Raw genomic sequence first — 26,044 nt, 5'->3', positions numbered from 1 at the left:
GCAACAGATTTATTGCACTGAGCTAGCCTGAAATTTTGGAACCAGAAAATGTGTCAGTAGCACTTGTGGGAGATGGATAGCTGAATAAAAATGAAATGCTAGTGAAAAGAAGGAAATGTATGCAAAATTCCTGATTTTTTCAACACTGTGTCACCATTAAGACTTCTGCATGTTAGTCTTCATTTTGTTGAATTTAACGCACATACAAAGCAGTCTGGGCTACTGACCCAGCTACATGATGTTGACTGTATTACAGGACTGGTGCATGTTTCATTTTCTCCCATGCAAGTACTTCAGCATATTTCAATAAAGAATAACTTCCTGGTGGTGACAGAGATAGCCTAGAGATAGTGTAAACAGTCTGAACTCTTTCTACAAAATCAATTTCTGAGTTATGTTTACTATGTCAAGTTAGATAGATTTGTAGGATATAGAATTATCTTCTTGTCTGTGATTGAAAATGCTTTGCAGCTGGATGTTTCTTCTATGAACACTGCACAGCAAATTGTCAAGATCCCACTTGTACTTTAGTCAAGATCTGTTTCTTAATTTGAAGACTAGAAACATCTGTGTGTCTAATTTGAAATATATTGAAAGAAAAATTATGTAGTTTGCTCAGGAAAATATCACATATTTGGTTTTTCTGCTTGTCTGGAGGAGCATAAGAAGCTCTGGGGGAACGTATTTTCAATAGTCTCATCATAAGAAACAACATGAGGCACTACCTTCTCATTGCATTCTCATTAATGTTTCTCATAGACTTCTCATTTACCTCAGTAGATGTAGGCCAGTGTAACCAACATGGAGACACTGTATAAATAATATTCTATGATATCCTATATTCTCTAATATGTACAGGTCTTCATAACTAAATTAGATTGCAATACTGCAAAATGCAAACAAATGCGCACAGACAGAATGATGCTAAATTATGCATTTCATCAAGGCTCTCAGGAGAGTGCCAAGTCATAGACTTGTGAGATCCGTATATTTATTTAGATTCATACATGAGGTCAAGAAGTACCTTTGCTGACCCCTAGGCATCCTTGGCAATTACATAAAGACATAAGAAACATAAAGGATGAGCACCCTGCAGCAGTCTCTGCCAGGCACAGTGCTGTGTATTGGACCTTGCAGCAACAGGAAATTAAGAGAAACCACAGTTCTCTCATTCTCTTTCTCCCCAAGTATCCTTGCAAAGTTGAAACTTGAAAGTAGGACCACGTGAAACATATAATATTGTTTTGTTGTCTAATTCATCAGCTCCTCTTTGCACAAGATAGGCATCTCCTCCTCTGAGCAAATCTAAACTTACATGAAATGTGAGAAGTACTGTTTTCCCTTTAATTTGCTATGTTTGGTAATAGTGAAAAAGAAAACACAAGTACTGGCTAACATTTTCATAGATTTAAAAATAATTTTTCACTTGATACGCTATCTTTTTTTTCTTGTAAAATCAATCAAACACATATGGACAGTGTATGTAGCTAGCAGAAATTTAACATCTCTAGTATACAACTTTAAGGCTATTTGGAGAAGCCTATATTTGCTACTATAAAAATGCTCATTCTTGCATTGTTCCTTTAGCTTGGCCCTGGGCACAGCTATAAATGGGGCAATTTTTGATTTTAAGTTGTACTGTATGAAGAGAGCAATGTCAAGGTATTAAATGGTAGTGTTGCAGATTCTGCTGACTTTAGAAATTATTTAGTCTCACTAAAACCAGTGAAATCAGTGAAGTTTCATCCACAGTATTAGCCAGATATCTAGTTTTGATTGTTTGTTTTTTAAAGTCAATAAATAGATTGATATCTTTAAGTAACCTGATTTGGATTTTCTTTGGAGAATGGTTCTCTTTAATCAGTTAACTAAAGTTTGAATTTTATACACAGCAGAATATTTTGTTCTGGGCAGTGCTGAGCCTTTTCAATTGTTTATTCATTCATTTCACATTCTCAAAGTGGCACGAGGGAACCATGTGATGTTTAATGTAAGTGTATGAAGTTGAGTAAAAAAAATGCATATTTTTAGCTTTTTGATTCTAAAGGCAGTCAGGTTTGGGTTTTCATGTGCACAAGGCGACTGCTGTGCTTTGAAGATGTCTGTTAAGATGATGATTACTCTTTTTTTTTTTTTTTTGTCTAATTACTTACCTGTTTTTGAAATTTACATAATATTATATTCACAGTTTTGAATATTATCACCACCAACTTAGAAAAGTTAACAGTGGAGATTTGTTACAAAAATATTCAGATTCAAGCATTTAATGGGAATGGAAATATGAGCACTACAAGAAACAACAGAAAGGTTAAAAAAAAAAAAAGCCTATGTTAATAAGCTAACTGATAGCATTAAAACCAATAAACATCAAGGAATTCATTTTTTGCCACAAGACTAGAAGGCTTCTGCTTCAGTAATGTCATAATGGAGCGTATGAGAAATGCTGAATCACAGCCTGAACCTCTGATTGATCACCTGAGGTGAGCAATGAGTCACAGGAGCACAGGTGAAGGCAATTCACCTGTTCTGCTGGAAGGAGTGGAGCCTGGCTCCACCTCTCCTAGACCCATTTAAGAGTTGACAACCAGTGGGGAAGGATCTTTTCTGGAGATTCCCTTCTCTGGAGTTTCATAGTGAGCCCAGGATATGGGTAAGCATTCTATCTGTTCTCTTTTGGTTTAATAACTGCTTAGCCAAACTCTCTGTTATATTTTGTAATTATAACATCTGTATGTTCATTAATTATACATGGAGGTCAATTGTCACTGAAATCTCTGATAACAGCAAAAATAGACACATGGTTGCAGCCCATTGCATGGATCCATCCTTCTTGTTATCCCAGGAAGAAGACAGACTATTTATAAAGATATCTAAAATGAGAATACAATAAGAGTAGACCATAGCATGGCCTCAAAACAATAGAGATTGAAGTCATCAAGATACTGAGGCCAAAGAATGTAACGTAATTATTTGACTTGTAAAAAAAGTTTAAATGCTACTCCAAAAAAAAAAATCATTCTCAAAAAATCAAAAGAAACCACAGAGATGTAGCAAAGTCTTAATATCAACCACCATTTATCCTGCATTCAAGGGATCTTGGCCTGACCATAAATACACACCAATTATGGTTTTTATGGAAATAGAAATGAGAGAATGTGAGAGTGAAACTCAAGAGAATGAGTGAATGACTAGAATTTTTTTTTTTTTAAATGAATGTCATTTTTCCATAAGGTTTTATGGTGTTTTTGTATGTTAGATTCCTACGAAGACAGGCACATTTGGGTTCCTGAGACCTGTTACTACTTTTTTGAAGTTTGTTATACTTCAGTGTAAGGCAAATTTGATTCAATTGTCCTTATTTTCTTTATTTTTGTGAAGATTTTGGAGTGTTTTGCTTTACTTGGCCTATGAGATTGATGGATGATAGCTAAATATTTTTCTCCACCTGTTTTCATTTGGCACTGTGTCTACAGGCGGATTATGTAAGGACTTAGAGGAAGATTTTCTAAGGTAGAACACTTGGTGAACACTTCCTTTTCCACAAGGAAAATAAAAATAAATACATTTTGTTTTTATTTTGCAATATGAATCCACCTTTCTCATGAATGCAATACTATATCTTCTGCAAAAATGTTTTCATATTGAAAGCTTACATTTATCTAAGATAAGGAAGTAGCATTAGTGATTGTAAATGGTTAGTATGGGGAAATACAAAGAGAATAAATCACTCAGATCTAGCATTGTTTACCACATTGATTTACAAGCGTAATTATAGTACCATTTGCTATTTTCAGGCTTATACCCCACCTTACTTATGCTTAACTATTTAAATGAAAGCACCAATTACTACATCATATGAATAGTAATAATAATATGATATTTTGTATAGACTTGTATTATTCATTAGTGTTGTAATTAATTTCAAATAATTTTTAATCTCCTTTTGACTTTCTCTTGGGGGGTATTTTTGAGAGAAAATCAGTAATAAATTCCAGTTTATGGGCCTGCCAAGGAAGAAAAAATTACTGGAGGGAGATAACAGAGTTCATTCATGTTTTCTTCCCAGATCACATTTTACTGAATCAGTGAAAATGAAAAAGGAAGGTGAGATACTGGATGGAGCCTCTGGCTGCTGCGTTCCAAAATACAGGGTGACAGGTAATTTGGAAGGTACAGGGATGACCATTAACTTTCTATCCATCCCTCATTAGTTTAACCGAATCTCTTCAATGATTGCTTTTCTCCCCATTCCTGGAAACATTCCTAGAAGAAAACAGCCCCCCAAAAAAGATCAAGATTGATTCAGTATCATTTGCATTGTTCCGGCAGAAGAAAATAAATGGAGAGCTGAGTTAAGAGATTATATCCTTCGTTGACTGAAGTCCCACCCAGATATGTTGGATGTGTAACAGTTCTGGCAAATCCTTCTCTCTGGTGGTGAGAATAGAGAACAAGTTCTCAAATAGCTTTGTGTTAGAGGCTAGTTAAATCACTAGTTAGAGTCTAGAGAAAGATCAGGAATATGAGATGACTTACTTTGAGTTCCTTTCCTATATGGAATTTAGATCTAGGGTCCTTCTAGAATCCTTCTTAGGTACCCACCACAGATCTGCAGAATTTTGATAATGATAGTGGGCTGACAAAAGGCCTGTCAAAGCAGGTGAGACAATTCAGTAACTTCTGTTTACTGTAGAAGCAAACTTTATGGCATTGCAGAAAAAAACTTGCTACGCTTGGTAGAGCAAGGTAGTTTCAAATAAAGATTGAATTCTTGAGGATATTACAGGTCTTGAAATTAAGTTAAGAAAATGTGCATAAAACCTCAGTGTGGAGTAATATACAAGATGTCCCGGTTCTTTGTTTTTTGTGGTATGGCTTTTTTGTTTGTTTTTTTTACACTAAGAGGTTCTTATGGTTTCTATTCAATTGTGTTTTATTTTAATTATGTAAATTCTACATTGGTCTTTCTGGTGGAGAGTTGAAAGATTCTTCCTTGGCAACGTATGGCTGACTGAGTAATTCTGGATGAGCCACATGACACAGTGGAAGGCTGTGTAGCAGCAACTTGAGTGTCGTTTATATCTCAAAAAGAAGACATCATTATAACAGACTGTCCCCAGCAAGCTAAGTACACTGAGTAAAGCAGCACAGAGTCATCATGCTTATGCTATTTTTTAAAACAGAGGCTACAGTGTGCAATTTATGCATACTTTAAATGCAGTACCATAGTTCCAGCCCAAGTCTTTATTGTTAGGCACAATCTGAACTCACTGTTGCCTGTTCTGGAATATTAAAACTTGTCTCTTGATAGTACGTTAGTGGTACTGACTTTGCACAGAAGTAAATTATCCTTAAATCTTGCAGGACAGTGGAGATTTGGTCCCTGTTTATTTAATCATGGTGAATTTTGCTTTGAAAAAAAATCACTTGTGTAGATTTGTGACTTATCACCAGAGTTCAGGCACTATTACCAAAATTTTCGCTTTGCTTAGAACAGCACCTAGAATGCTAAAAGCTCACATTACACATGTCGTTAAAGAAAATGTGAATTTCTCTAATTAGGAACACAAGCATATAACCTTAAATAAAGGTCATATTCTTACAGGAAGATTTGTAATGAGGGTGACAAGTACATATGCTGCTGAAACACAACCTTCTGAACTGTACTACACAGAGGTTGCTGGAACGATTCATAGGACTTTTGTTCACTTTTTTTCTAATTAATTCAATGATGGGTGAAGTTTGTTTTGACTTGTTTCTATTGCACTGTGTGACATTTACCATGTAATTATCATCTTTCATTGTTTCAAAGAATGTCCCAACTATCTTCAGATATTGGTAAAATTATTTTTATTGTCAATCTACATCGTTCCGATTGATTATTTTTTTTTTTAATAAAAATAGATTGTAATATTGTAGAACAGATTCCTAGTGCTGAAAATTCAAATCTTTAACAAATCAACATTTCCTAAACTTTCAATGAAAATCCTTGTAAATTAAGGAGCATTAACTGGAGTTGCCTTACAGTGTCAAATTGATTCCTCCAAGGGTTTAAGAGGCATTATGTTCTGATTGACAATTTTTATTGTATTTAGGTGGAAATCTTTGTTTACGCATATTTGAAATAATATATATTTATGATTAGTTTTTAGTTCTAAAAATGAATACATTGGATATATTTTTCTTTGGAAGTGTTCCCATAAGTTAGATAAGATCAAATTTGAGGAAAAAAAAAAAATGTTTCTTCGTGAGGCTTTTTGTAGTATATATTTCTATGCTATTATGCAGAACAGTGTGGATTTAAGTAGTTTATTTTCCCTTAATTTTATTCTGCATTTAGATGTTTTTTACAGGACGACATTAATTTTTTTCATTTGTGGTGATTTGGTTTATGCCCTTGGTAAAATGCAGGAACTATGCCAATTAAAATGTAGTTTTCATGTTGCCTTTTGAAGGAATTGTTGAAATTTTTCAGTGCATCATATCAAAATGTTTTAAAATTAAATAGCTGTTCACTTTATGAATTCAGTTTATTATTTGATAATGCTTAAACGTATGTGTATTGGAACACAGATTTGGGTTCTGTAATACTACTTGAACGGCTTATTTTTCAAATTCGCTAAGCTACAATACTGGCACAGTTTGTTTTACTTATGAAAGTTTTAGTTCTTATTCAGCTCTCAGTTTAATTCTAACTAAAGTTAACAGCTGTTTTCTTGCAGCAGTGTCTAATAATTGTACACCTCTGCTATCGCTTCAGGTTCAGACAGATCTGTCCACTTCAAAATATGTGGTACACTTACATGGGAAATATCTGATGTCTGTGTTTTGATGTTTGGGGATCAGAGCCTAAACGGGCAAATCTTTGTGTTGCAGTCCAAGACTGCACAAGAACCATCAAATGGAGATAACTCTAAAAGTCCTGCAGATAGTGTTCTCTGACATTTCCAGCCCCAATTAACTTTGCCAAATCTTTAGCTCACACTGGTCATTTGTATACCCACCTGCAGAAAGAAGATCAAAGCTGTTGTAGACACAGGCTATCTTTGAGATTTTGGAGTCTACTTGTCATGGAAGTTCAAAGCAATGATATGACTGTAGCCAGCAGGGCACTGTGGGAGCATGCAGCATCCAGTAAAAAAAAAAAAAAAAAAAAAAAAAAAAGTGATCTGCTGAGACTTGGTTCTTAAGTCTTTATGCAACTTTTCTCTGTGCAGTGTACAGATCACTTTTTTTTTTTTTTTCAATAGGAGTTCAGAATATTGCCTATGGTATAAGTGTTGTCATTGATAAATTTCTCACTTCTCTTGCAAGGAATTATTGGTGTGTTGTTCAGCAAAGATTCAGCAAGGAAATGTGTAATTTCCATTTTAATTCAATGGAAGTTTGTGCAAGTTTGCCTAAAGTTTGAATTAAGCCGTTTCACTTTGCAATAAAAGCAATGAGCAGCAGTCATGCTGCTATTTACTGCATGCCATCTGAGAATGGGTTTAAAGTTTTAGTTTTTTCAACTCAGCTTGTGACTTTATCAGCATATCATGTCAGTCAACTATTTTTGGAAATGAAAATATAGACTAATTGTAGATAATCTCTTCTAATCACATTTTTTTCCTTTCCCAAAAAAGACCTCGGCCAACTTCACCAATTGAATTCTGTATGACTTTCTTCGAAATCACTGCTTCAGAAAATTTCTTTTTCCATAATTCACTGTTCTAATCATTATGGAATTGTCCTCAATCTGCAGTAAGGCCTCCTTGCTGTTTACAGCATTGTCAATGTTAAGTTTCTCGAGAAGGAAGATCACAGTTTCAGTTTTTGCAAAATAAATAACAAGTCTGAAGACAGTATGAGAAGTGGGTGCCTAATATAAAAGCATAATAAATGGCAAAAAGATTAATAAAACTGTCAAACTTTATTAATTAGAAAGATGTTTTTTTACATCATTGTTACGGGTTATAAATATCTTCTATACTTGCAGGGCTAACAGATAGGAGTCAGGCCTGGCTGGAAGATATTCTGTATGAACAAGATTCTTTGAGGAAAACCAATCAAGAACAGAAACTTCATTAAAATTACAGGCTTTTTTCATCAGTCCCCTTCACAGCTGTCTTACTCAAAGGGTACGAGAATGATAGCTGACCTTCTGGATATAAAAATGACATTTAAAAATATGAACAAAGTACAAATTAATCCAGTTATAAAAGGAAAATGCAGTATATCATTTCTTTGTCTTTGGTATTACTGTTTTGCAGTGATAACCTGTCCCAGTTGAAATCTGTAGGAATTCACTATTGATTTTAACTCGTCTAAATGTGCCATTTCCTGACATCGGAAAAAAAAAAACTGACTGAAGTGCTTAAAGTGTCTATTGTGAGACTCTATTTTTGGAAACTATGCAAATAGGTTTTCTAAAGCATTCTAATCCAAAGCTTACATATTCTGGGCTTTATTTTTGTAATTGCTGTAAGTAGCTTTCCCACACTGTAGTGACTTGGATGTACATTTGGGAAATGGGAAGGACAGATTTGAATTTGTGCAGGCTGAGAACAAAAGCGTGTTTTTTTTTATGGTTTTGAACAGATAGCCTAATTGGTGAGTTGTTTTGAAAAAAGTCAGGTATCATCAATGAGCTGAGTTTCTGGAAAAGTAAGCCCCAGTTGATTAAGAGCTTGATTCAGAAATGGATTCCAATTTACAGAGCCAACCTGTATAGACGTACTTAATATGCCACACTGACCCTGGTACATTTGGTGGGGTTTTAGGCTCATTGCTGTGATCATGGTATTTTATTTGTTGGAACTGGGCTCCGCTCACTGAAGTGTTTTTATGGGCCAGTCTACTGAGTTTCTTGTTTGTCTTTAAGGGAATCTGGGTGCCTATGCATAACTCCCTGGGTCATTATCTTAGAATCAATCACCTATGATTTTGCTGCTGCCTAAATTAGAAATACTTTTTTCCTTTCTTTTCATCCTGATACCTTTGGCTTTAAGGAATTTAACTTGGTCACTGTTTACTATTACTTTCATTGCTCCCAAAAGATCTTTCAGGTACTGGTACTCTAGCAAATGCTGGAAACAAGTGGAGTCAGCTATGAAAACAGCCACCTCAAGGTAACTGCATTGTGACCTAACATACAGAAGAAGTAGGGAAAATTTAGAGTGATGAAAGGTGATCTTACACATCAGGTAAACAGTTTCTTGGATAACCTGTATTAGCTGTATGTAACTGAAATTTATACACGCACCCAGTTGAAAAATAGATTTCTCCTTCATGTCAGCATGAAGAAGAGCATTAATAATAATTAATGCTGATATCTCTACATGTCTGTAGCCCTATGCCTATCTGTGAATGCTGGACAAGGTTCACTTTCATGATATAACAGCTGGAAAACTCAGTGACCTAATTAGCGCCTCTTAGAAAGTAGTACAATGTTAGTTGTATACATCATACTATCGTATGGATCAGATCTTTCTTGAAATATATGTAGGTGGTTGGGAAGAGTAGGCAAGAGTTAACCTGAAGGTAATTTTCTTTTTTCCTTTTTTTTTCCTTTATTTTCAAGAAGTCAGATTCAAAAATAATTAATTTCCTATCTCCTCTCCTTGCTATTAGGCATCTTAAAGCATAGTGGTATATACACCAGACTATTTCCTTATGGAAACTTCTATAAAGCTTTCTGCATTCTGATAAATAAAAGTTGGAATTTTCCCTGGAAGAGGTTAAGAAAATATAATTATATTGGTTTAAAGCAGCTAAGAAGGATAATAAAATGCCAGAATAGCATTTGAGGCTTTTCCTTTTTTTTTTTTTAAATTTGTTTTTCTAGATTTTACAGTCCAGGAGTGCAGCTTACCACAAAACCATCAGTCAACAATGCATCTGCTTTCTTTCACTGTTTTTTGCTAGATAGCACTTGTAACAAATAGAATGTCCTTAAAAAAATTTTACAGGCTGATTTTTTTTTTTTTTCTTCATGGCAAAAGCTAGATTGATGAAGCTTTAAAAAAAATCTTCTCAAGACAGTGATACACAATGACTCAGAAAATTAGTTACAAGTCACTGAGAACAGAATTAGCTGTTAGAGCATCAAATTCCATTCTAGCAGAGCACCTCCAGCACTTCCCATCATACAGGTTAACTTCTGTTTACATCCTTACCTACTGTGATACTCTGCAGAATCACCTTTGTTCTGGTGTTCTTCACCAGAGATAGGTTTATTTCACTTTATATTTTTCACACAGTTGGAGCTCTTTGGACAGAACCAGCTATAGCATTTATCTTTGTTCTTTAGTGCTATTCTAGTGTAAGATTTTGACATTCCAATTAAATATATATGTATTTATTTGTTATTTTCAATTGAGCCACAAGATTCCTACTACTTTTTTAAATTATTATTGTTATTTTTTCCCCTCTGCCAGACAAATTTACTCAAATTAAACTTGAGTAAAACCAAGTAACCTCTGAGAACAGCTTCTTGCCATGCAAGCAGCAATTGGTAATGCCTGGTCACATGTTGGCATCAATAATCTAAAATCTGAAGCGAGAAGATTTGTGTGTGTGTGTGTCGTTTGGGTTTTTTTTCCCCAAATTCTTTAAAGCACAGAAAAGTCTGCTTGGGGAGTTGTTTTTTGTTTGTTTCTTTTTTTTTTTCCTCCCACTCTCGTGTATTCATTTTTGACAGATCAGTGTGTGAACTCAGTTATCTTAACAGAATTTTTAAACTACCTTTTTTATGCTGTTCTTGCTAACTGCAATTACCACCACCAGTTTTGCAGGCTTGTGAATGTACAGGCATTTGTGCTGTGCCTCTGCCCAACTATTGTGTCTACCGGTATTTTTAGAAGACATTGGAGAAAGGATGCAGCAATTGGATCGTTGTACAGAAACCTAGAACATGCTTTACCTAAATAGCAATATATGTATGTTAATCTCTCTATTTTGCGTAACTGTGGAGTAATTAATATCTTATAAAAAAAAAAAACAAACAATGGCAGCTGTATACATGATGACAAAGCTTTGTTGTTGCAATTGGCTTCTTAGCTTAAAGCCAGTCAAAAACAGAAAACAATTGGAATTATTTTTCACTCTGATCTTTAAACCAATATGCATTTCCCCATTTATAACCTGTGGCGTTCTTTTATGACAGTTCACAAAGCTGAGGAACATAAACTTCTTCCCTCTCATAGCAGAACAGATTGTGGAAGAAAGCATGTGATTAGAGGATGCTTTCCTCAACAGAATGCTATAATATTCTTCTGTTCTGCAGTCACTGAAATCCTAGACTGGTCTCATAGTTTCCTAATGCAGATAGGCCCGTAGGGACAAAATGACTGGCCTTTCTGATCCAGCTTGGACATTCAAATTGCACAGGTATTTTCAAAGGAAAAAAAAAAAAAAAAAAAAGGAAAGTCCTTGTGCCACAATGATGAGTAAAGCTCTCCTGGTATACCCTATGTACAGTACACAAAGTACATAAAGGTACAGGAATAAGCTGTCACAGTTCAGTCCAATCTTCTAGAGAAACCAGAGAGAGTTAATTGAAAAGGTATTTAATCAAGGTGTACTTCAATAGATCTTGTTGTACAGATAAAATGATTGCATGAATGTACTCATGTTACAAGGAGGCTAAGGAGAGTAATTTGGACATTTGAGCAAGGAATATTTTCCTTCTTTGCCCTAGCAGCAAAATATTTTTTGATATTTTTCAAGCTGCGTGCCGATTCAGAAAACTCAGTTTCTTATTTTGAGATTATGACATAGTTTGTGGGTGGTTCACAAAGGAAATAAAAGGTATAATAAGAAAGAAGGGAGGGAAACTACTATGAGCAGGAATAGATAGTCAAGGGAAATATGTGAAGACAAGCTAAGAAACTCTGTGTATTTCAAAAGCCATAGGATGTTGCTACAAATGAGTGATAATGATTAAAATTTAGAAGTACAGGAGGAACTTTTAAGCTATGATTCAGTATAATAAAAAGTGGATAAAATTTCTGAGGGAATAGAGAGGGGTAAGTAATCATGCTTTTTTTAAAAAAAAGAAATGCCCTCCATGACCAGAAAGAAAAAAAAAAAATCAGCTTGGGTTAAGTATAATCTTATAGCTATGTATTTACAATCTTGGAACTTCATGATATAAATTAAGGTTAGGTTTGAACTGCAGCAATGAGTTTTATTTTGATTTTGTGTTCAGTTCTTTAAGAACAGTGTGACATTCATTTACCCATTGATTGCTTTTGCTGTTATGGTAATTTGTAAAGATTTAAAGTTCTGCCTGTTACCCAGTTTTTGAGGTCAGTAGTGCGAAGATCTCTCCCTCAGAGGTCCTAATGACTACAAAGTAATAAGAAGTGATGTGTATTTAAATTCTATCAAACATAACCATCATAAAACCATATGCTATTCACACTGCAAGAGAGCAATTGGCTGTAAAAAACATAGTACATAGTACGAAAGAAATAAAACACACAAATGCTGAAAACCAAAAGAAGGAGAAATAGCAAAGTCAAATACAGCAGTTCGAGTTTGTAAAGCCAGATGAACAAAGTATCTGTCTATATCCATTTGTAAGGCACTACCTACTGAGTGTCCTAACTAGTCAACAGCAGGGAATCTTCCAGGAATCAATCAACGAATTCTGTTGATTTAGAAATGTATCAGGAGACACAAAAAAAAAAAAAAAAAAAAAAAAGCTGAATGCAAAGACAATGGAGCCTTTGCCCCATGTTTGCGGAATCTCAACTTTGATATTCATGCAGATATTTGTAATGGATGCACTCTTAATGCCTTCCAATCCAAACTTGCTAACTCCCCTTAAAGTGTTTAAGATATCTGGACATTAAATTGATTATCTCTTAAGCAAAAAATAACAGAGAGGGAGGGGTGGGGGAGGAGGTGTGTGCACAAAGACTAAAAACATTTTTGTATTTGTAATGTCAACAGAATAGCAAGGATATTGAAGAATGGTGGGAAATGCAGATTTTTCCATGAAGTGGGTCAAAATGCCTTTGGGGAATATTACTTAGCAAATAGCATAGAAAGTGGAGGGCCTTTCTGTGAGTGACAAGGGAATGTGAGTGGTATGCAATGGTGGAATGGTCTGCCACGGCTGCAGTGCACATTCCTTGCTGACAGAATATGAGGGCTCAAAGTAGGTGTTGGGACTCAGAAGCCCTGCCCAGATGTAAGAGACTGAGTAGGAAAACTGCCAGGACAGAGGGAAGCCAGGAATTAATCATGTCTGCAGGGAACTTGATCTTAAAAAATCTTTTAGAGTTCTTGCTGCCTAATGCTCTTAATTGAAATTTAGAAGAAAAAAAAAAAAGAAACGTGAGTTTAGAGCATATTTGTTGTGAAATCCACTTTGTGTCATTTATATACTACTACCATGAATGGACAGCTCACCATTTCTCAAACATCTGTTTTGGAAGACTGGTGAATATTTGCTTACAGAAGCATGTATTTAACATTTAAGCACTTTCAGCAACTCTTAGAAACAATTAGCTCATAATGAGCAGCTTCCATACTAGCAAAATATACTGAAATGCTTATTAAAAACTTTAAAATGTTAAGACTCTGTCTTTAAAGAGAAAAAGGCCACACGATATCAGCTCACTCAGGGGAGTCATTTTGAGATGTTGCTTCTACAAAGCAAAAAATAATTGCTGCAAGGAAGTTCAGTTGCAAGGACAGTGCCTCAAGATACATCAAACTCTACTGAGGCTGAGCTCTTTGTGACAGATACCCAAAACTTCATATAAACAGAGCTTTGACGTGATACATCACAAAAGTTCTTTGGGATTTTCTTGGGTTTTTTATGTACTTACATCTCACTTCCTTTATCATTAGGCCCAAAGTGCTGACTTGCCAGCTTAGCTGTGAAAATTAGAGTTGGGCAAGATACTCAAGCCAAGAAATAAGAGAAAACAGGGAATGTGTTTCCTGACACCATATCATTTGGAGAAGGAAGCTCGCAGTGAGATTTTGTTAAGGGGTAGGCTATCAAAGAGAGGAACTTGGCTCATAAGTAGATCTTTTCCCTGTGTTTACTGTCCACAAAACCATGTAAACCAACATTTGAGAACTCTGAATTCTTGAGGTTGTCCTTGAAGAATCAGCAAAGTTTCTTTGTAGAGATCCTTCCTCGACATCCCAGGACTACACAATAAATTCTAAACTGAGGTTCATCCTTGGAGCTTGAACCCTCTAGTTAGCCGAACCACAAAGAGAGAAATGGAAATAAAAAGTTCTCTCTCCTTTGCTCTAAAATTTCGAACTGTTTATTTTTGAACTCATCTAAATGAATCTAATCTGTAGTTGGCAACATCAAGTCACTGCAGAATAGAAAAACATTTTAAAAAGATTGATCATAATTCATTTTAGCTATTCTACTATGGGTATTTTTTTTACATCAAATATGCATAGGAGGGAACCTACTGTAAGATTATTACAAATTTAAAGAGCAATAATACTATGAAAAATACATAGATTCTATGTACAAAATTGTTAAGACCTACATTTAAAATGCATACCTCTGCATACTTAAAGCTGAACTTAAATCTTCAGTATCTTGGAAGCCCATCTAATACTGTTGTGCTGGAGACTGTGTTGCATAGTATGAGATGTTGTAAGCTGTGAAGATCTGATACTTTATGTAAACAAGAGAAGCAAAATATGAAAAGGTAGATATTTCTATTACAGATGATTGAATAAATGTCCTTTTAAGAACGTGTGGTTTCTAGCCCAAATAAGAAACAAGCCTTATTTCTTTTGCAAATGGTAAGTCATTTGTTTCTTTTACTTGATGAAAATCACTAAAAGCCTTAACAACGATTATGTGATCTCAGTATTCTTTAGCAGAGCATACCATTTTTATACTTGAGCTCAACATTTCCTGAAGCATTCGATGAGAGTTTTGTTATTTTCTGAAATGAAAACAGGATTTCAGCCATTCATTTTACCACAAATGTTATTAACATGCTTTTCTTTGAAAAGAAAAATTCTGCAGTATGGAACTTTATTGTTAAGAGTTTGAGATGCATCCTTGCTGGTGATGTACCTATCCTATTATCTTAGATCCAGTCATCTTTACGCCCACACAGTAAGTCTAATCATAATCAGATCTTTTCTTCATCAGAATTCAAAAATGCCATCTAATACAGCTGCTAGTAGGATGTGGAAACTCAAGATCATTAATCTGTTTTTGACAGGCCACTTCATATGTAGCTGCAATGATCTTAGTAACATAAAGCAATTTTTGCCATGATTTCAGTGGTCATATGTATGTAATTTAGGTGCTTCTCTCCAGTATTATATATCTTAGTTCCCTTTTTATTATATATATATACAAATTGTAAAACTGGAGATTATAATCTGTATTGAAAAGATATTCCATTTATGAGGAAGGAATGAAGGCGTAGAGACAACAACTTACAGGCAAGACCTGGTCTGCTGATATTTGGAAATATGTCTATTTTCCATGTATGCTCAAGCACAATTGAAACATTGTTATAAAATATGTATTGAGAATTACAGTGACAAAGTGTTCCTTCAGATTATCGAAATACACAAAAGAGATCCTGCAAATTATGCCAATTTTAAAAACATAAATCAAATAAACAGTGTATCTTCAGAATATTTTCTGTGATTATCCACATAATTACTATAATTGCCCATTATATTCATAGTATGTTTTTAATATTCTGATCGCTTTTATGTTTCTGAAAATGTCACATTTCTGTTCGTTGTTAACAGTCAACAGATGGAGTTATGTTCTTTGCATCATAAATTATATATCATATCAAAGCAAAAATTCAGTTTCTCATTTCCTAACCTGATTATATATATATATATATATATTTTAAATCTACTTTAAAAAAAATGAATTCTATTTTAAGATTCTAAGTACTGCTTTAGATTGTGGTTTTGCATACATCCTGAAATTAATATCTCTTTATAAACTTTGCAAAATGGTCTAAATTAGAACCTGATCGAAAAGCCATGTGAGTATATTTACACTGTTAGTTGCTTCCACAGCACACAGAAAAATGAGGTACATCTTGGATCCCCAATGACAAATTAAATCTCTAGAATACTTTCTATGAATGATTGATCTGAGTAAGGCTGTGGGAATTATTTCTTGGAAGCAAATTCAAAAAAAAAAAACCAAAACATTTTTTAGTTGTGGTTTTTGTATCTTCTTTATATATTGGTTCTAAAACAAATAGATTATATTAACTGCACACATGAGGTTTGCTTTACCAAACAAGATTTTTAAAATGTGGTTCTGATTTTTATTACTCAAATATACTGCATATTGAGTATAAGAATATTTTTTAGTGGATAAGTACTCATAGTTACCACATCAACATCTGCTAGGTAGCTGAAATATTAGGTGCCAGCTTTGCATACATTGGACATCTCAAACTTGAAGACATAATCAAATCTTCGTAATTACTTTTTTTACGGAGTTAAATATGCAATTAATCTCTCTACAAAAATTTCTGAGGCAAATCCACTATTTTCTGTGTTTACCTGCGTTGTAGACTTTGCCTATGAAGCATTATGTCTTAATAGCAGAAGTGCCTTTTGTTTTGTTTTTAGAGCAGTATAGGACACCTAAAACCACAGGAATATGATTAGGTTTTGTAGTTTTTTGTGGGAGGGAGGTCTAATTAAGCAGTTCTCCACTGTTGCTTGCACAGCTGTTAAAAAAAAAAAAAAAAAAAAAAAGCCTGATGTAGACAAGAGTTATGGAGGCTCAAATAAAGACAAGGTTGCTTAACAGAAGATTAAGTTTATTTTTGGAGACTAAAATCCACAAGAAAAGAGATAACATCAGAAGAATACAGATACCATAACTTTCTTACTTTAAGTATTTCTTCTTCTGACATGTGTGATAAGATCTTATAACGCCAACTTGATCTTTCAAAGACTAAAATCATTAATGAGTAAGTTCCAAAAGTAGATTCTACTTAGGTAAATCTTCCCGTGATGGAGTGAATAAGATAAAGATATCAGATACTATTATTGTTAACATAATATCAGTCTGTTTCACTAGGATAATAATATTTTCCTTTAAAACAGAGGATTTACCCTGTTCTTTGCATTTGTCTTATCTGTATCTGTCACTCTCATCTCTGAAACCAGGGATTTTTAAAACTGTGATAAGAGAATTATGACTGCTCTGTAATGTCTAAATAAATAAAATCACTACCTAACATTTTCTGAGCGTTCATATAATTCTCAGCTTAAATGCAACTCTTAGAAAAACAAACAAAAAAATTTGGTGATTTTTTTTCTGTTATTTCATAACAGACTACTTTATTTTTACTTTCATGCTTTTGAAAAAAAGAGAAAATCATTTGCCAAAAAAGCCTAAACTGGAATTATGCCATGTTCAGTAAAGCTGCATAAATCCTTCTTTTTACAGTCCTTGACAGTCCTTGTAGTGGGTCAAGCACAGTGCTTCAACTGTAGTCCGGTAAGCTCATGGGTCATGCTCTGTCATTGCCTGCATTCTTAGCTTCTCAAGGTAGTTACAGCTACTCATATGCACAAGAAAACTTGACCTGATTCACTATGTTTGGTTCCCTGTCACACAAGTACATATATCTGCAACAGTTCTTTTAGGAGCAGTGAGAAGAATTTATCTACTTTCCACTATAACTCCATGTGAAATTGTGTCCTGCAGGGCTTCCAAAATGGATTGGTGATATCAAGGCAAAGGCTGTCCTATAAAATATTTTGTCATAGGTATTTTAACATTTTCACATTTAATGTGATTAATTTTATCTGAACAATCTGCTGGAACAATGGTGGAAAGGACAGTAGCTTTCTAACTATGCTATGCAAATTCTATTCAGTAAAATCTAAGACTAAATGACAAAGTTGTAATCATCTAATGAATTATCTACATGATAATTGCTACTATTAGCAAAGGATAGATTAAGAAAAAATCTACCATGGCTACATTTAATGAGCTGTTTATGGTTATTTAGTGCTACATCAATCAGATGGACTGTGTATAAGATACTTTTCCATTTATGTTTTTTTTTTAGCCTGAAGAATAATCACTTACGCAACAATGTAGACTAACCATTCCATGTATCTTTCATGACAGACAAAATGTACTGATTTAAACCCCACCCTCTGAAATAAGTATCACATCTGGAGTTCAGCAGTATAGCAGATGACTATCAATCCAAGATTCAGATAACCAAAACTCCATACCAGTTCTTTCAAAATATAGGCATTTATTATCTTGTGAATGGATATTCATGGTTTGTATACCACTGGTGTGAGTAGCAATTTCTTCCATAGAAGCAAACAGCTCTCCATTCAGAATTTCCAATCTAGTACTGAGAACAGTAGCGAGGGTCAGATTCCTTCTTGATTTGACAATCTTTGTAGAATTACTGTAGAATAAATGACTCTCAATTACAAACTAAAAGGAAATAAACATATAGAGGAGCTGTGTTAACACACTGTAGTATGTACTGATGCAGTGTGAAAGACAGATTTCCCTGAAGTCAGTTGGAATTTTGCTACTGAGTTCCACATTGCCAACGTTTCAGTGTCAGTGTACACACTTTGGTTATTTTTGCCTTGGATAATGTACAGTTCATCTGCTTTCCTATCCCTACCCACTCATTTTCCTCTCTTCCTACTCTCCCTCCCTCCTCACCTCTCTTTGGTTCCTGTTCTGTATCTGCTGCATCTGCCAAGCAGTTAAATTTTAAAATAGCTTCTTCCCTTTGAAGTGCTAATGCCAGCACTGCTATTTCTGTAGTAAGTAACTCCACCGACTGTTTGCTTTTACTCTCTATGTATTTGTATGCGCATATGTATGTGTTTTGTAAGATAGAAAAATATATATATACATATATCCTAACTAAGTTGTCTAAATAAAAGTTAAATCCCAACTGCTCCACCTCAGGCTGGGATCCTCTCAGATCTCACAGGCTAAGCAGGTCAAACTTAGTGAGTAATTAGGTAGAAGACCTCTGAAATAAAGCCAGGTGCTGTATGAGTGGCACTGGAGATTCTGTAGCTGCTGCTGTTCTTTTCAGTAAGTGGTAAACCACTGCTTATGTTGTTCCTTCTTCATTCAGTCCATAAGTGGCTGGCTATTAAACATGACAAGTCTGTATGTAGCTTGTTACTGAAAATCTTTATACTGCTTATTGCCAGAAGGTAGGAGGATGTTCTTGGACAAAGGACCACATTGTACAAACTTTCCTTTTATAGTCTTTAGCCATCTGTTAGTGGCTGGGACAGGATATTAGATAGATCCTATACGTTGGAGATAGAGTACTGGACCTTTGATCAGATCCTGTGTGGTATTCATGTGTTTTCTTAATAGCCTGAGCTGTTTTGTACATTGAGCACTTAAGAAATTATTTTTGTTGTCTTCATGATGGTTCTTTCTGCTCTTCAGTAAAATACAGAATCACAGAATCACAAGGTTGGAAACGACCTGCAAGATGATCCAGTCCAACCACCCTCCCATTCCTATCAGTGCCACAAGCTACTAAACCATCTCTCGTAGCTCCTCATCCAGGCACCTCTTGAACACTGCCAGGGACGGCGACTCCACCACCTCCCTGGGCAGCCATTCCAGTGCCTGACCACTCTCTGAGAAAAAAAGTTTCTCCTAATATCCAACCTAAACCTCCTCTGGTATAACTTCTGGCCGTTTCCTCGGGTCCTACTATTTGCCTGGGAAAAGAGGCCAGACCCTTTTGCACCACAACCTCCCTTCAGGAAGTTGCACAGTGCAGTGAGGTCTCCCCTGAGCCTCCTCTTCTCCAGACTAAACAATCCCAGCTCCCTCAGTCATTCCTCATAAGACTTGTGCTCCAGACCCCTCACCAGTTTCGTTGCCCTTCTCTGGACACGCTCCAGGGCCTCAATGTCTTTCTTGTAGTGAGGGGCCCAAAACTGAACACAATACTCGAGGTGCGGCCTCACGAGTGCTGAGTACAGGGGGATGATCACCTCCCTGCTCCTGCTGGCCACACTATTTCTAATGCAGGCCAGGATGCCATTGGCCCTCTTGGCCACCTGGGCACACTGTCAGCTCATGTTCAGCCGAGCATCAACCAACACCCCCAGGTCCCTTTCCTCTTCACAGTCATCCAACCACTCATCCCCAAGCCTGTAACACTGCATGGGGTTGTTATGGCCAAAGTGCAGAACCCGACACTTGGCCCTGTTAAACCTCATTCCATTCATCTCAGCCCAGTGATCCATCTTATCTAGATCCCTCTGCAGGGCCTCCCTGCCCTCAGGCAGATCGACACCACCTCCCAACTTGGTGTCATCTGCAAACTTACTCAGGGTACACTCAATCCCTTCATCTAAGTCATCAATGAAGATATTAAACAGGATGGGCCCCAGCACCAACCCCTGGGGGACACCACTTGAAACAGGTCTCCAGCTAGACTTCACTCCATTGACCACCACCCGTTGAGCACAGCCCTCCAGCCAGTTCCTTATCCCACGATAATTTCCAACATATATGTATGTTTATTCTAGACATGTATACTTAGCATATTTACAGTTATCATGAGATATCCTGATGTTGCCTTTATGCAATATGATACACAGTTATGTAGCAAAATTAAAATTCATTCTATACCTGGATGTTATCCTTAAAGAACTCTGGAGTTCTTACTGATACCAAGAAATTTAAAAAGCTCAGAGGTGTCCATTTTTAAATATTTATGTTTCATTCTTTTACACCGCTTATGTTTCATTCATGAATGTATTGTATCTTCCATGTAAGTCATTTCATTTACTTCCAGGTGTAGGAAAAAGAAACACTGATTAATAATGAAGTCACCAGTCCTGTGTTCACTGAGAAAATAATTCGTATTCTCCAATTCATCTTCCAGGTTTGCTTTGGAAAGGATAATCTAAGAAAAGAGTTTCCTGGTTGGCATATATTCGGAGTGTACTCATACTTTAGTGAGTTGAACAGTGGGACAAAGTGGGCTTGAACCTTTGCAAGGCTATTTCTTTGAGTTCATTCTATTTGTTTTAAAGAAAATATCAGATCGTCTTTCCCAGACCAAATTGACTGAATATTCCTAAACTGCCTGCTCCAAGCCACAGTCAGCCCACTACCCCACAGACTTCTCTAAGCTTTTTTCAGGATTCCAGGGGGAAATTTAAAAAAATTCCTGTCCATATTCTCTCTCTTTTTTTTTTTTTTTTTTTTTCCCTAGACTTCCTGGGGCAAGAGGTGGGGGGAGGCCGTAGGTATATTACAGAGGTTACAGGCACCTAAATCTTCACAAAAATAGATGGGAATTAAAAATTTATTCCACTGTATGGCAATGTCCTTTTGCTATGGCAAGTCTTTGGGGGTATTTGAGCAATAGCTAGATATATCAGTTTCAGCTTCCAAAACATAAGTAATTCTTATGAACACCTTAAAGGAGGTGTTCCTTTCTAAGCAGGACATGGGAATTCCATAGATCAATTAATAACTGTATGGATATGTAAGCAGGAGATTTATCACTTTAATAACAGCATGTATATTCACATCTGAGATCTATCACTGTGTCACACAGCTTTATTGCAGCCAAAGGCTGGTTAAGATTTTGAGGGGTTGTAGAATAGTCCTGCTAGAAGGACGACCTACGACAGAGATTAATCTTTCTTCAGCAGCATAAAAAGTCCAGTTTCTTTGAGTAAAGCAGTAATTATACATATTGAGAAAGCTTTGTCTTTCAGAGATCCAAACCATGTCATTCTGTACCAGCAGTACAAAACATATCTAGGTTTCTCTCTTAGGTACTTGTTCTTTGGCTTTAATTTGATGTTAGCTTTTTTTATATATTAGCTGTGTCTGCATGTTTATGCCCTACATATATAGCCTTAATTTTTTTCACTTGTATTTATTTCCTGCTTAAAACAGCAAAAACACTCCACCCACTTCTGAACTGGATTTTTCAAGCTTTTGTTTTGCACAGAGACATGTAATTGTGTTTGGGGTTTAGAGACTACAGTCATTCCAGCCACTTGTTTCTGCAAAGGAGCATAATGACTTCTTACATCTATCTTAAATGAAGAGAGACAGCTATACCCCAGAGCTGCAGGGAGGTTTATCTGACCCATAATTTTACAGCATTATAAACCACACTTCAGCTGAAACTTCAGGGCCAGCAAAACAATAAAGATCTTGGTTCAGCACTGCGATATAGTGGGTTTTCCTCCTGGTGATGTCATGTCTGTTGCTCTAGAGGTAGGAAATGCATTGAGATTTTTGAAAGGCTTCTGCTCTTTACTCTTTGGCTAATTGAGCAGCTTCAGGAGGATGTTCAGAGTTTGTATACTATATGCACCAGACTTGTGTGCACACTGATTAAGCTGCATACTCGGGTTGCATACAGATAGTTTTGGAATGTGGGTGAGAAAAGTACAAATGCAATTTTAATTACAATCTGCTGAGTCAGTAGAATGCCCAGCTCAGCTGGACTAGGAATTTGGAATGATGTCTATTGGATCATCTTGGCACTGGAACAGACTGCCCAGAGAAGTTATGGATGCCCCTTCCCTGGAGGCACTCAAGGTCAGATGGGGCCCTGGACCCTAATTCAGTGGATTACAACCAGTCCATGGCAGGGGAGTTGGAATTGGATGGGCTTTGAAGTCCCTATCAACCTATGCCATTCTATGATCTTAAACTTTGCTGTGACTATTCATTAACCTTTCCTATTATCTGTGTTTTCTTTCATTTGCTCACTGCATCTGGTGATACAAACTAGAGCTGCGCAATGGCCATGAGTGAGAATGTTTAATACCAAGGGCAATTTTAAAAAACAAAAACAGAGTATATAGCAAAGTATTTCTGCTTCAAAAATTAACTATGTTCATCTGGAATGCCCTCAGTAATCCTTCTGCAATAGAATTACCTTATTTTCTTTAAAGAACCTTTGGTCATCTCAGAAAACTATTGAAGTAGTCTCAGTAACTTACTTACGCCTTATCACTTTGCTATTAATATGGATTTCTAACAATCTGTGAGGAAAAAGTCATTTCATGGTAATTAAGAGGTCAGGAATCACAATTCTTAATTAAAAAATAAACATCAACTCTTTCTAAGATTGGTATTGCATATTCTAGGCCCTGAGGCCTTCATAAGATAAATTCCATGCAAGTTTTATGCAAATTGAAATCCACGTTTGTCTTGGTAATTTCACTTTGTTATAAAGCTGCTACAAAAATGTCTTCCGAGAACATGGAAGCATTGAGTCAAATTCACTCTTAATGAACTCTAGTGAGTGGAGTACAGAAAGACAGATTTGCACCGTTATTTGTCAGATGTTTAATTCACTTTAAAATTAATTGAAAATCAAGACAAAAGACACCCTTTATGACTTGAGTATTAGTCAGTGCTTCAGACTGAAACAAATAATCATGGTTCTACTGAAACCACAGTTTCTGCGTAGCGGTCAGAATTAGTCATAAATCAGAGCAATGTCTTGAACCTTAGTGGATGAATAATGGTGACCAGACTTTGAATGTTCAGTCAGAAATCAAGCAAATGTTATATGGCCTTCAGGCCACGAATACGTCACATAACTGTACTACCATCATCTGCTTTAATTTCATCAAATCAGTATTAATCCTATCATGACATAATCTTCCTTCAAGAAATTCGTTTTCCAGAAGAAATCTAGAAAACTTTGGATTTTATTATTTAATAAACCACTATTATTAGGAACTTTATGTGAAATACACTGAATCCCTAGAGAAATGAAATCCTCAGTGAATGAAATCCTACCATGTTGAAGGAAATAGCAAAATTTCTTTGATTTTTATGTGATCAAGATTTAATCTAAAGTCTTTTGCAGAAATGTGCCAAGAACAAATGTCTAGATATGACAGCACTGAAACTCAAAGTGATCCACAATGTTAACACCAAAATAACTTGAAATATTTCCAATGCTTCTTTGTCCAAACAAATTCATGTACTGCAGGAACTATGCATCCGTATGTGATAAATCTGTCCCTCTTATAATACCAGCAAGCATCAGGAAGGATGTTAAGCATCTCTTAGAATCACAGAGTTATATTTGAATAAATAAAAACAATAGAATGTTTCCAGGCTTTGAAATTTTGAATAGTTTTATAGGTACATAGCTCCACAGAATATCACTGCACTGACTCGTTACTGCAATTGTCCATGCAATTGAATTCTGTGATTAGGAATCTGGAGAATTTCCAAAAATGCTTGGAGTAGGTGAAAAGCACTGAAAATAGGTCCTCTCTCTTCCCAAATTAGCCCCGTTGATTTTATTCTGAATCATGGCCTTAAGCCATTTGTAAACAAGAGATCTTACACAGAAGATACACGGATTTTCACTTGGAATTCTTGGAACATGGGAATGCTGAGTTATGGTTTGAAGCAGTGGTTGAGAACCTGGTGGGAAGGCAGGACCAATGCATGGAAGCTCATGTGCATGCAATGTACCTGAGTGACCAGAAGGAGTGGAGTCAGGAGCCACCCCTTCCCAGACCTCATGTAAGGGTTGGCAGTGGAGATGAAAGCAACCTGCTGGAGATTTCCATGTATCTGAGGCCTTCTGAAGGTAAGCACCTTCTTTCCTTTGTTTCTCTGTGAATGGCTGCTGCATTTGGGTGCATGGTCTCTTCCTGGAGCCTAGGATTTCACCATCCTGCTGTCGTTGCTGTACTTTCCATCACATTATAGTGTTACATATAGTGTTACAGATAGTCATACAGGTTCTTCAACTCTACTTTTTAGTTATGCTGCACTTTTATCCCTCTCATACAAACACATTGATAACCCATCTGCTACCTCACAGAATTGTGGGGGTTGGAAGGGGCGTCAAGAGATCACTGAGACAAACTCCCTGCTAAAAAAGTTTCCCTGCAATAGGTCACATCCGTAGGTGTCCAAAATGGGTCTTGCATATACTTACAGGAAGAGACTCCACAGCCTCTATGGGTGGCCTTTTCTAATGCTCCATCATCCTTACTGTAAAGTTGTTCTTCATGTTCATCTGGAATTTCCTATGTTCAAGTTTTAGGCCGTTTCTATTTCTTCTTGTCCTATCAAATTAAATACCTCATTAAATACCTGTGCTTTTTCCGGTTTAATACTAGATGGCTGGAAGCAGGCATCTTTATACTGGTAAATATTTGAATGGAAGAGATTAAGACTGGTATCAAAATTTGCATGATTTCGCTTACTAAGAAAATGCTGTGTCAAGTAACAGGGTAACTTTGTTTGATTTTAAAAGTTAAAATTCAATATCAGTTTTACCTATGAACATAGGTTTATAACTTACAGTATATATGGCTTATGATATGTGGGAAGCCTGTGAATTAATGCTGTGAGAGTTCAGAATTGTGAGGAAAATAAGAAACATTTGAAAAAGAAGGCAATTAATTTTTTTCTCTACAGGATGCAACAAATATCATAAAGAAAAAGAAAAATCAGCTGTAATTCTCAAGTGTTATTGTACCAAATGTGTAGCGTAACTGTAATCATTCAAGTATGAAACCCAGAGATTTTAGCCCTGCTATCAGTACAAATCACGATGCAACCTCAGCTGTGGAGTTGCAAGTAATTACTCTTGTTACTTGTATACAAAATCTACAGCATAATGGAAAAGAAAAATAACAAAAACATCTCATTTTCCTTTCCTCACACGGCTTGAATGATTATCTAATGAAGGATTTGTGACAATTTGGGGGACCTCTCTACATGCAGCTTCTAAATTCTGTTTGATGCTGAGGAATCTCTATATATAGCTGTGTCAGGTTGAAAATACTTGCTTCCACAAGAGGTGATGGGAGGAATTTTTGCTCCTGGCACATGATCAAGAAAGAATTGGTGATCTAGTCAAATGGAATCATTTGAAGCATGCAGATGCTAACAGGTAGGGAAACTTGGTTTGTGGACGAGGTAAGGAAGTAATAAATAGGTGATGAACCATCTGTTCTACACGAACTTAATTGCCTGATTATGGAGCTGTCTAGGAAGACATGAGGCTGGAAGAAGTGTTTC

At 35.9% G+C, this 26,044-nt stretch overlaps 1 protein-coding gene across 1 annotated transcript in view; it reads left to right on the top strand.

The window, feature by feature from the left end:
* The first annotated feature begins 2,619 nt into the window (after positions 1-2,619).
* LOC122160229 (heparan sulfate glucosamine 3-O-sulfotransferase 1-like) overlaps positions 2,620-26,044 on the top strand; it is a 64,791-nt gene continuing 41,366 nt past the window's right edge. The window contains exons 1-2 of the mRNA XM_042818588.1: positions 2,620-2,650; positions 4,067-4,158. Coding sequence (XP_042674522.1) covers positions 4,092-4,158 — 67 coding nt within the window. The 5' untranslated portion in view covers positions 2,620-2,650; positions 4,067-4,091. The remainder of the gene's footprint in view (positions 2,651-4,066; positions 4,159-26,044) is intronic.

The sequence above is a fragment of the Centrocercus urophasianus genome, unplaced genomic scaffold (assembly GCF_019232065.1).
Source record: "Centrocercus urophasianus isolate 14NV4802_14NV808 unplaced genomic scaffold, USGS_Curo_1.0 seq_17, whole genome shotgun sequence".
Taxonomy (NCBI): Eukaryota; Metazoa; Chordata; class Aves; order Galliformes; family Phasianidae; genus Centrocercus; species Centrocercus urophasianus.
Note: the sequence above shows the minus strand (reverse complement) of the source record. Positions and strands in the feature narration are given on the sequence as shown.